This window comes from Lissotriton vulgaris, chromosome 1_1 (genome assembly GCF_964263255.1).
Source record: "Lissotriton vulgaris chromosome 1_1, aLisVul1.2, whole genome shotgun sequence".
In the NCBI taxonomy this organism is placed as follows: domain Eukaryota; kingdom Metazoa; phylum Chordata; class Amphibia; order Caudata; family Salamandridae; genus Lissotriton; species Lissotriton vulgaris.
The window spans coordinates 855,288,873-855,301,510 of NC_141685.1; the positions used below are offsets into that span (position 1 = coordinate 855,288,873).

The 12,638-nt window shown below is 43.8% G+C and overlaps 1 protein-coding gene across 1 annotated transcript in view; it reads left to right on the forward strand.

Moving 5' to 3' along the window:
- The window catches only part of LOC147748024 (cytochrome P450 2D15-like), a 404,801-nt gene that overhangs the window by 308,051 nt on the left and 84,112 nt on the right, over positions 1-12,638 (forward strand). Inside the window, exon 6 of the mRNA XM_086957957.1 lies at positions 6,195-6,336. Coding sequence (XP_086814083.1) covers positions 6,195-6,336 — 142 coding nt within the window. The remainder of the gene's footprint in view (positions 1-6,194; positions 6,337-12,638) is intronic.

Sequence of the window (12,638 nt, forward strand, 5' to 3'; positions counted from 1 at the left end):
AGGCCCTGATAGAATACCTAGTGAGGTTTATAGACAGTTGTATAAAATGATTAAGAATGAGCTGCTAGTTGTTATGCAGACGGCACAGGCGGGCTTCCCTCCCAGCTCATGGTCAGATGCTACGATATAGCGGTATTTTGCAAGAAGGGTAAGCCGCCGGATCAGGTAGGATCCTACCGTCCAATATCTTTACTAAATGCTGACAATAAAATTTATTCTAAAATCCTTGCCAACCGATTATCAGAATGCATGGTGTCTTTAGTATCACAACAACAGCATGATTTTATACCAAAAAGAGGAACGGTAGAGCATGTCAACAAGGTAATCACGTTATTTGATATGGCAGCTGTGAATAAAAATGAGCTAGCGCTTATCCTACTTGACGCTGAAAAAGCGTTCCATCGGGTTCAGTGGAGTTATATGTGGAGACTTATGGAGAAAATGGGATTTTGATCAAAATGTATTTGTATTCAACTCCCACGGCTAAGATCTCTGCTATGGGCCTACTTTCGGATTCCTTAAATATTGCACGGGGAACTCGACAAGGATGCACGTGTTCCCCCCCCTTTTGTTTGCCTTATATATCAATCCCTTTATTGAGTTATTGAGTCGAAGTAACCTGATCCCACCTTATCGTGTGTCTGAATATATTTTTTCTGTTTTCACGTATGCGGATGATATTGCTGTGGTAACGACTAATCCAGCTACTGCCATTAAAGAGATTGAGCGGTTAGCGAAGGAGTTCGGAAGTGTAGCATGATACAAATTAAATGAGTCAAAAACTCAGATTTTATGTTCAGACTCATTAGCTTGGCAGGACGAGAGAGTGGTGAAAGAGGCTATGTATCTAGGTATTCAGTTAAAGGCTAATATGACTGAGTTAGTGGACAGTAATTGGAACACACTAATGGTTAAAATTAAGAACTCTTTGGATAGGTGGGAACAACTACATCTTACCATTATTGGACGGTCAAATATTATAAAAATGAATGTGTTATCACAGGTACTTTACCTGTGTAGGTCAATACCTCTAGAAATCACCAAAGCTAGGGTACAGGCTCTACAGTCGATGTGTGGCAAATTTATTTGGAGCCCAGGAAGACCTAGACGGGCAATGAAATATATGATATTACCATCTGCTAGGGGAGGGATGGTGGTGCCTGATTTCTTTTTATATTATGTAGTTTGCTTTCTACTCAAGATGAGGGTTTTGATAACGGGGGAGTCCGTTGAGGATGCGACTTTTGCCCCCCCTATTTTTGAAATGCAGTTAGGCTCAATTGCGAAACAATCATTATTTATTGAGCCAGATGGGAGTTACTATAAACGGACTCGTTTTAAGGTAGCTATTGCTGCATTTAAGGTCTGGAAAAGGTTTGCCAATTCAATGGCAATTGGGAAAATTTCTTATTATACTCCTTTTAAAACTTTCCGGCTTCTCCCCGGGATATTTTTGGATGACATGGCAATAAAGTGGCACAGGAAGGGGGTGACAATGCTTGGAGATATGTACAAGGAGGATGGGATTTGTAAATCATTTGATGAGTTAAGGGATCAATTCTTTTTTCCCAGGTATTTTTTTTTCACATTTTTACAAATACAGGATTATTTATCTCGACGTAGGTTGGTTTTTCTGAAAAATAAAGTAGTTGAAGGAGTCGGGAAGCAGGTAAAAATAGAAATGATATATCAGTTACTGCTTACCGGGAAAAGTGATGACTTAGATAAAGTCAGGTTGAAATGGGAGAGCGCATTAGAGGATCCCGAAATAGTTATAGAAGATTTGCTTTTGCTATCCAAGGAAGCATTAATGTCTGCAAATTTAAAAGCTCCATTTTTTAAAACTTTGTTTGATTTATACTACACTCCGCTCCGAATGGCAAAATGGGGAGATGGGAATGATGGTAAATGTTTTTGTTGTAAGGCTGACGATGCAGATAGTATACATATTTTTTTCAGTTGTATAAAACTTCAATGTTTTATAACAGGAATTGAAAAGTTTCTTGCTTATGTAACTAAAATGCCTGTAGATATAACCCCTGCTATGATGCTGTTGTGGAAAATACCGAAGGATCGGCCCGTGGAGCCATTGTATCAACATCTGCATTTTATTTTTTTTGCTGACTGTTGCAGGCTATGTATAGCTACTGAGTGGCTTCAGGAAAAACCACCTGATTTTCATCAATGGCGTGTTAAAATGTATAGTTTATTTAAGTTGGAGTGGGGTCTCTTTTCTATTAGGGGTTTGACGAAAAAGAAATTGGGTATAAAAATCTGGAGTGCGTTTCGGGATTACTTTGAGGACTGATAGTGGATGTTGAAATTTACAGAAATATTAATGGTATAATGAAAGATAGGGGTCCAAGTACCGTGGGCAAGATGAGAATCTGGATTATTTTTTGAACTGTCTTTGTTACAATGAACTTGTAAATGTATATGAATTGTGATTTTCTGAACTTGTTTTTGCGCTATTTGCTGTGAATGCAATAAAAAAATCATTAAAAAAAGGAAACTTGTGTACTGATTGATGGCTCCTCCAGTCCGTGATTGGAGGAAAGAATCTGGGTTAGGTAGATTTACTGAAGGTGCCGAAGATGTTGTGTTAATATAATGAGCTGACCAGATACACCTGCCAACTGCACATCTTGAGGTCGTACAGTGCAACTGGACAGCATAACGAGATGAAATGGCTCTCTCATAAACACTCAGGAATGCTTTGATCTATCATTTCTCAGGAAAGGCCAACGGACTGCACACTCTGCTGATCATAAAGATATCCCTGAAAAAAGTACAGTCTCAATCAGAATGGAAATTTCAGACTACCAAATAAAAACACTATAATTGCCGTTTCACCTATATTGGCACAATTCATGCCAAATGAGCCTGGGTCTGAGAAAAGAGAAAATATAGACCAAGCGTATCTTCAGGACCCTAGTTAGGTCCTCCTCTACAAAAACCATTTAAAAAGAAGAGGTTTTTAATCTCAAGGTAAAAGTCCCAGCCATACATAGCAGAATGAAATGGTCTCTGGAGTATTAGGAGATAAAAACTACCTGCAGATGGTGATTGGAACTAGCAAGCCACAGCCCTAGTAAACAACACTAGTAGAGATTACTAGAAATTACCAGCACATGAAAGGACCAGCAGGTAGAGACCTTTGAATCAAGTATCACACCACCAGCCACTACAGTTGATCATTAACTTACTAACCAGATAAAGCAATTATGATATACGCTTCTTTCAGGAGACCTGGGCCATAGAAGGCATGCTGATGGATAATTTTTTCTCCCTCCACACACCAGCAACCAAAAGTTCTAAAAAGGGAGGCCGAAGGGAGGATTAGTTACATGTATCTTATTTACCCTAGCCGTCTCATCCATCATTACATGGGAGCTTTGAAAGAACCGCCACCAAATAATATTTGGAAATGGCAAAGTCCTAATCGATATTCATAATGACTACAACCCCCTGATTACACTCAACAATCACACGGGATCCAACCAAATAGCTTCAAACACAATTCATAGAGGAGAAAGGTGCAACCCATCAACAATGCCTTGAATTAACTTCAAAGTATGGCATTAAGTAAATCATATGAAGGTCCTACATAGGATCAGAAGCAATCACCATTGGCTGCCCATTTCTCTGACCCTCCTGGGACTCCAGGAGCTGCAAACTGAGCATCAGACAGCCTCCAGAGACCTATTTTTCAAAGCAAACCAGATATATTGAGATTGGAATTTACTGCGAATAGCAACACCCTTCAAGATTAAGATACAAGTTTCAGCCTTTGGAGAGACCCAAAATCTCTGTTATGGATGAGCAAAGAACACATTCAAATTCAAATGGAGCAATCACTCTATTCCCTTTGCACCCCTCTCCCTGGCGACCGCCTCGTTCCCCGATGACTGGAAACACGCCGAGGTCAACCCCCTCCTGAAGAAACCCTCAGTGGACCCCACCGACCTCAAAAACTACAGACCCATCTCCCTGCTCCCTTTCCCAGCGAAAGTCATCGAGAAAGCCATCAACAGCCAACTCGCCACATTCATTGAAGAACACAACATCCTCGACTCCTCCCAATCCGGCTTCAGAAAAAACCACAGTACGGAAACCGCCCTCCTCGCCGCAACAGACGACATCCGCACCCTACTGGACAAAGGAGAAACAGTAGCCCTCATCCTCCTAGACCTATCAGCGGCGTTCGACACAGTCTCCCACCGAACCCTAATATGCAGACTCTACTACACAGGAATCCAGGACAAGGCCCTCGACTGGATCTGCTCCTTCCTCTCCGGCAGGACGCAACGGGTCAGACTCCCCCCTTTCCTCTCAGACCCACACCTACCACCTGCGGAGTCCCCCAGGGCTCCTCCCTCAGCCCGACGCTCTTCAACGCCTACATGGCTCCACTTGCCCTCATCGTCAGAACCTACGGACTCAACATCGTGTTATACGTAGAGGACACCCAGCTCATCTTCTCCCTATCCAACGAGCCCAACACCGGCAGACGCAACTTTCGAGAAGGCATGGAAGCCGCCGGCAAATGGATGAAAACAGCTGCCAACAACTAAACACCAACAAAACAGAAGTACTCATCATGGGCCCAAACCCCGACGCCTGGAGCGACACCTGGTGGCCCACCGCCCTCGGAAACCCGCCAACCCCCACAGACCACACACGCAACCTGGGAATCATCCTGGACTCCGAGCTCAAAATGGACCGCCAGATCAACTCTGTCTCATCTTTCTGCTTCCACACCCTCCGCCTCCTTCATAAGACCTTCAAATGGATCCCCCTCGAACACCGAAAGACAGTCACTCACGCCCTGGTCACCATGCAGGCTCGACTACGGCAACGCACTCTACGCCGGAATAAACTAAAACCTCATCCGCAAGCTACAGAACATACAGAACGCCGCCGCAAGACTGGTCCTCAACCTGCCAAAACACTGCCACATCTCCCAGCACCTGCGCACACTCCACTGGCTCCCCGTCGAGGCGAGAATCACCTTTAAGATGCTCACCCACGTACACAAGGCCCTCCACGGCACCGGACCAGCATACCTGAACAGCCGGCTCAAATTCCACGCACCCCAAAGGACCCTACGATCAGCCCAGATCTCCTACACGGAGGTCCCCCGCACCAGAAAGACCAGATCGGGAGGCCGCTCCTTCTCCTTCCTTGCGGCCAAAGCATGGAACGCCCTTCCGCTCCACCTCAGACAGACAACATCGCTCCCCATCTTCGCAAGAAACCTCAAAACCTGGCTCTTCGACAGACCCCCTCCTTGATGGAATGGAACCCGCACCCCCCCCCCCCACCCCTAGGGCCTTGAGACCCTTACGGGTGAGAAGTTGCGCTTTAACAAACTCCTGATTGATTGATTGATCTTGTATTTATAGCGGTCTATCACCCAATGCCACTGTTCTCTGAATGTGGATAGTCAGAAAAATGCCTTGGATTAGATAGACTTCTTTCTGTATACCCAGAACCACATCGTCTCCCTACTGACATACACCCAATCTGGATAAAGGAACTTACAATACCATGTATTGCTAAATGGAAGTGTCTCCTTTATTTGCTTTAGCGGGTGCCTTAGTTTTTAACATTGTATAATGTTGACTGCTTTCAACACCCTCCCTTGCGTCATAGGAAAGGTGCTTAAGAGGTGAACTTAGAGGTAATAGGTAAGGACAGAAAGAGAAATCTGAAAACCACATTAAGCAGTAAGTAACGTTTAGGATGGGTAATCTGGGTAGCAGAGTTCCCAGCCTCCCTTCTTTCACAAGGTACCAGTGGCTCTGGTAGCAGAGATTATTTTGGCTTCATAGTGAGAAGCACAGTTTGCTGAAAGGCAGACTCAGCAGTTGTCTGGTTGTCTCGAGCAACAAGCCAAGGGTGTAAAAGTGCCTTGTTTGCAGTGTGACCATCAACGTGCCAAGGTCTTTAGACTTGCTTGAGAGTATATGAAGTACATGCAGTGGGCAGGGCACACACCCCTGTTTGCATTTTACCAGGATCTCTGTTGTACACTAATTGTCAGCATCATTCAACATTACTGGCTCAGCTAACATTAGGACAGCATTTACAATATTGTGCTCCCTGTTACTGATTCTCTCTGTCTTCTCTGTATAATATTAAGAACAGTAGTACATTTTATTGAAACTCTGTCTTTGTTAACACCCTTTTAGGTGAAAGGTGACCCTAAGGACTCCTTCAGTGAACTCAATCTCCTCTTGACAGTGACTGACCTGTTCACAGCAGGCACAGAGACCACTGCTACAACTCTACGCTTTGGGCTGCTGTACATGATGCTTTACCCAGACATTCAAAGTAAGTGTCAACTTTGTTTTTTAATACTGATGGTTTAGAAGGATTAAATAATCTTATAGCTTATCAGGGATCCATCTCTCCTTTTGCAAAATAACATATAGGTTTATATCAAAACGTATTTACCAAAGATCTCCCTGCATCGACTTGAGATTAGTCTACCCTCTAAATTGCCTCCCTCGTGACTTATATTCAAGTGAGTCTACTGGCTATCAAACCCCATTAACTCACAATAGGAACTTACGCTATTTGCCCAATCATTTCATTTTATATACATAGTTATTAAAACTATTACAAAACTATCAAATTCATGTAAAACATGTAAGACATCTGCTTATGTGAATATCTTCACTCTAGTCCTATGACCGGATAAAGCCTTAGCCCCAGCAACAGGTACGTTATATAGTCACAAAAGGGTTCTACACTAGGTTTATATTCCTCGAGACCTTGAAGTTGCAATACCACTGATTTAATCAGTAATTATTGAAATACTTTGTAAATCTTTTATACTAGCAGCTAGAATGGTACCCCTTTCATGACACTGTTAATCACATGTATCAGCACTTAACTCTGGTTGTATTGCAGTATATTGACAACGACAATATCAAATGACAATAATGTCATGTCAAACATATCCTCTAAAAAAATATGGAGTTGACATACTTCAATCAATCAATCAATCAATCAATCAATCAGGGATTCTTTTAAGCCTGCTACTCACCTGTGAGGTTCTCAAGGTACTGGGGGTAGCTCTGTTCAGTTGAAAAGCCAGGTGTTGAGGATCTTCCTGAAGATGTGCAGGGTGGGGGCGTGTCTATTGTCAATCGGGAGCACGTACCAGGTCTTGGCCGCAATGTAGGAAAAGGTTCTGCCCCCCGTTCTTGCTCTGCGGATGCATAGGAGTTCAGCGAAGGTGAGGAGGCCGTTCGGAGGTTCATCTTACGTACGTGGAAGGAGATTCTGTTGTTGAGATATTGGGGTCTGGTGTTGTGGACGCATTTGTAGGTGTGGGTGAATATCTTGAAAGTTAATCGCTTCTCAACAGGGATCCAGTGGAGGTTCCGAAGGTGTTGGGTGATGTGTTTGTGTTGAGGGATGCCGAGGATGACTCTGGCTGCGGTGTTCTGGATGGTCTGGAGTCTGTGGAGCAGAGACTTGTTGATCCTGGCGTAGATTACATTTCTGTAGTCCAGTCTGCTGGTTATGGGTGCTTGGGTGATGGGCTTCCTTGATTCAGGAGGATCCATTTAAAGGAGGTGACGGCCTTGACCTGTCAGGTAATGGAGAGGGAGGAGTCAAGTACGATGTTGAGGTATCCGGTGTGGTCTGTGGGGGGGGCTGCAGCTCATCCAGGATGCAATGAACTTGGTGTCATCGGCCTAGGTTACTATGTTGAGTCCTTGCTGTCATAGGATGGTGGCGAGGTTGGCCATGTAGATTTTGAAATGCGTGGGGCTGAGTGACGATCCTTGGGGTATTCCACAGTTGATTTCCATAGGTTCAGAGAGTAAGGGTGGTAGTCTGATCCTGTGGTTTCTGCAAGTGAGGAAGGAGCAGAGCCAATTGAAGGCGGTTCCCTGCATGCTGGGGTTGTGGAGTCTGGTGGTGAGTGTGTGGTGGGAGACAGTGTCAAAGGCTGCAGAGAGGTCGAGTAGGATCAGGTCTGCGGTGTGTCCTTGGTAGAGGAGGGTGCAGATGTTGTCTGTGGTGGCAAGTAGAGTGGTCTCAGTGCTGTGGTTGCTGCCGAATCCAGATTGTGAGGGGGCATGGATGGAGTTTTCTTCAATGAATTTTATAAGCTGGATGTTGGATGTTGACAGTCTTCTTAGTGACATTGGCCGTGAAGGGGAGGCTGGAGATGGGTCAGAGGTTCTTGAGGTCCTTGGGGTCTGCTGAGGGCTTCTTTAGTAGGGGCTTGACTTCTGCACATTTCTAGTTGTCGGGAAAGATGCCAGTTTCGAAGGTGACTTTGATGGTGCTGCTCGGTGGAAGATGTGCTGGGGCAGGGGTAAGTAGGGGCTCCTAAGTGGATGCTTTTCATGGTCACGGTGGTGTCTTTGGTGGTGACATGGGTCCAGGCGGAGATGGTAGGCTGGCTGGCATTCAGGATGAGGTAGTGGTTTCGTAGTCAGGCGTCTAGTCATTGAAGTTGTCATAGAGGCCATTGATTTTCTGATGAATGTAGAAGCCCAGATTGTTGCAGAGATATTGGGATGGGCTGATGTCTGTGGTTTTGCTGGGGTGTCTGGTGAATTCCTGGATGATGCTGAAGAGTTCCTTGAGGTTGCTGGAGTTGGAAGATCTTGTTATGGATGAAGGTCCTTTTGATGGATTTGATGCGTAGGTGGTATTCTCTCATGGCGTTCTTGTAGGTGGTGCAGTCTTCCACAGATTTGCTGTTTCTCTAGTAATTCTCAAGACATCTGCAGGTGTGTCTGGCTTCTTGGAGGTCAGTGGTGAACCAGGTGGCCTTTCTGGGGTGCTGTCTATCGGGGTTAGGTAGGGGTGCAAGCTTGTCTGCGCAATTGGAGATCCATCTGTAGGGTTCATTGCCTGCGCGGTTGGTGTCGATCGAGGTGGTGTTGGGCATAGAGTTGAGGGTGAAGTTGAGCTGCCCACTGTGACCTTGCTCCATTTTCATTTTGGAGGGCAGGGTGCAGGTTAGGGCGGCATGGGTTTGTTGACAAGGAAGTGTACACAGTGGTGGCCGTTCCTTTGTGGTTGCAAGATGTGGCTTTAGCAGATGTTGTTGCCACCTGCGAAGATTTGGTCAAGGGTGTGCCCTGCCTTGTGGGTATTTGTGGTGACAAGCTGTTTCAGTTCGATTATTGTGAGGTTGACCAGGAGGGTGGCAGAATTGGGGTCACTGGGTTTGTCGAGATGGAAGTTCAGGTCTCCAACGAGTATGTAGTCCGTGGAGGTGATGGCGTGGGTTGTGATGAGGTCAGCGATGGCATGGTAAATGAAATGTGAACTCCAGTGGGTATGTAATTGAGGGTGCTGCAAAGTGAGGTCCTGGGGCTGGTCTGGATCTGGAAGTGAAGGTGTTTGGAGGTGGTAGAGGAGTCGCTCGTGGTGGAGGTGGAGAGCCAGAGGGAGCATTGTCGGGGGCAGAGGAGGCGTTGGTCCAGGTTTCTGTTTAGAAGGCAATGTCTGGTGAGAGGGTGTGGAGGAGGTCCCAGATCTTTATGGCGTGTCTGTGCAGGGAGCACACAAGGAGGATGCACTTTAGGGCTTCGGTGGTGGTGGTGTTTGACGTGGGGCAGAGACCGTGGAGTTGCGGAGGGTAATGAATGTCTGGCGGCAGTGATGGCAGGAGAACTGGCTGTGGGTGGTGTTTGGCGTGGACAGCTGGCAGCTGTTGTTCCTCCCAAAGTTGAGTGCGAGGAGGGAAGCTGAGTTTTAGTGGAGTGTGGTTGGAGATCCAGGGTCACAGGGATGGTCGAGTCATGGACAGGTGTGGACAGGTGCAGACGGGCTTGCCTTTTGCGCACCCACATACTTTGTACATCAAATACAAAAATATTGTGTAAAAAATATTGTGGGACATAATACTGTCCCAAAAAACTAGGAGTCCGGATTCTGATATATATATATATTACCTACTGGTGGTCGCCAGTAGGTAATTGTAGTTAGGACCTATTTTCCATAGGAAATCCTTAACATTCTATTTGCAATGACTTTGGCACCAGTTGATGAATCTTCGCGAAATTTTCAAAACTTGCTCCGGTCCGCTCCTATCCTTATAGTTTGGGGGTGATTCGTCAAGCGGGGGCAGAGAAAAAAGGGAGTCCCAAAATGTGTTTTCCCTATGCAATTTCCCATAGGAACCTTAAGTTGCAGCTACAGCCTAAACTGTGGAACGGAATTAAACTAAATTTGTCGAAGAGGTAGTCATTGGTTCAGACTCGTGTCTTTTTGTTAAATGGTTTAAATCTATTCAGTAGTTTTTTAGATATTAAAGTAAAAAAATATATACACCTGGGGAGAGCCTAATGACACATCTGGTCGTGAGATATGATTGGCTGTCAGCACTTCATCCAAGAAGTGTTGGCAGCAATCTTGGGACCAATGTACATGATAGCACCTCGATAAAAATCAATGCAGCTAATCGACACGTTTAACACTTTAGTTACATTATAAATCATTTGTTGATGGTACCATACTAATTTTAGGAATTGTGGTGTGTTCTAAGGTGATTTTACCATGTGAAAAAGCCTTCTGCTGGGATAGCATGAATCATGTTTGAGAGAAAACTATGTTCTCATGCTTTTCCCACAGAGGTTTGGAAGGTGATCTATAAGCTAAATTGAGAGCATATTTTCAGTAAATTTACATTATCTTTCTCAGTCATGTCAGAATGAAGTCTGGCATTCTCAGTAAAACATGTACATCCAACAAGGGCAGAGACTGTCAGTTGATTCCTTTGTGATCTACTGCAGCTTCCCGGAGTGTTCTAAAAAACAACTTGAGTGCTGACAACCTTACTTATGACAAAAGTATAGCACACCTGAATCCATCTTCATTGGAAATTAGTGATAACTCTTAAAACATTTAATTTAAAAAGAAACACAAGGGGGTTCATTTTGCCAAAGAAAGTATAATTAGTGCTGCAGAAAGTAAAATTATGGCGCATTTTGAGTGACATCTCAAATCCTCTTCTATTTAATAAAAAACATTCTGACATGCAGACTGAAACATGTACTTTCAATACCAGCATCCGACTTCCCTGGTAAGCAGTAGCTTTACTACAGTGATCTAATGAGCAACTAGAGTGCTAACATTCAGAATGTATGACAAATGTGTGACACATCTGAATGCCTGCTTGATGGAAGCAAAGTAATACACTAAAAGTATTTCCTACTGAGGAGACTGTAGTAAAGGAGGAAATTAGGAAAATTCATAACAAATAAGTCTCCCTAGATGGCCACCAGACACAAAAGACCCCATATGTAGCACCAATATCACCCAGATGTAGCCCAAGTATAGCCCAATGACAGAATGTCCCAGAGTGTTCTAAAGAACAACAAGAGTGCTAACATTCTTACTATGAGAAAAGTATGGAATACCTGAAGCCATCTTGATTGGAATAAAGTGGTAAGATTTAAAACATTTAATTTTCAAAGGAACAACATGAGGGGCTTCATTTTGCCATAGAAATTAGGATTAGTGCTGCAGAAAGAAAAATTAGGGCACATTTTGAGTGACTTCTCAAAATCCTCTTCTATTTCATTAAAAACTTCTAACGTGCAGACTGAAACATGCACTTTGAATACCAGCAGCAGACTTCCCTGGTGAGCAGTAGCTTCACTACAGTGATCTAATGAGCAACTAGAGTGCTAACATTCAGAATTTATGGCAAAAGTGTGACACATCTGAATTCCTTCTTGATGTAACCAAAGTAAAAAACTGAAAGTATTTCCTACTGAGGAGACTGTAGTAAATTAGGAAATTAGGAAACTACATAACAAATAAAACTCCCAAGATGGCCACCAGAGACAAAAGAGCCCAAATGTAGCACCAATATCACCCAGATGTAGCCCAAGTATAGCCCAATGACAGAATGTTCCAGAGTGTTTTAAAGAACAACTAGAGCGCAAACAGTATTACTTATGACAAAAATAAGGAACACCTGAAGCCATCTTGATTGCAATAAAGTGGTAAGACTTAAAACATTTAATTTGCAAAGTTACAAAATGAGGGGCTTCATTTTGCCATAGAAAGTAGGATTAGTGCTGAAGAAAGAAAAATTAGGGCACATTTTGAGTGACTTCTCAAATCCTCTTCTATCTCATTAAAAAAATTCTGACATGCAGACTGAAACATGCCCTTTTAATACCAGCAGCAAAATTCTGTGGTGAGCAATAGCTTTACTACAGTGATCTAATAAGCAAATAGAGTGCTAACATTCAGAATCTATGGCAAATGTGTGACACATCTGAATGCCTTCTTGGTGGCTCAAAGTAAAAAACTGAAAGTATTTCCTACTGATGAGACTGTAGTAAATGAGGAAATTAGGAAACTTCATAACAAATAATTCTCACAAGATGGCCACCTGAGACAAAAGAACCCAAATGTAGCACAAATATCACCCAGATGTAGCCCAAGTAAAGCGCTATGACAGAATGTCCCAGAGTGTTCTAAAGAACAACTAGAGCGCAAACAGTCTTACTTATGACAAAAGTATGGAACACCTGAAGCCATCTTGATTGGAATAAAGTGGTAACACTTAAAACAATACATTTGCATAGGAACAAAATGAGGGGCTTCATTTTGCCATAGAATGTATGATTTGTGCTGCAGAA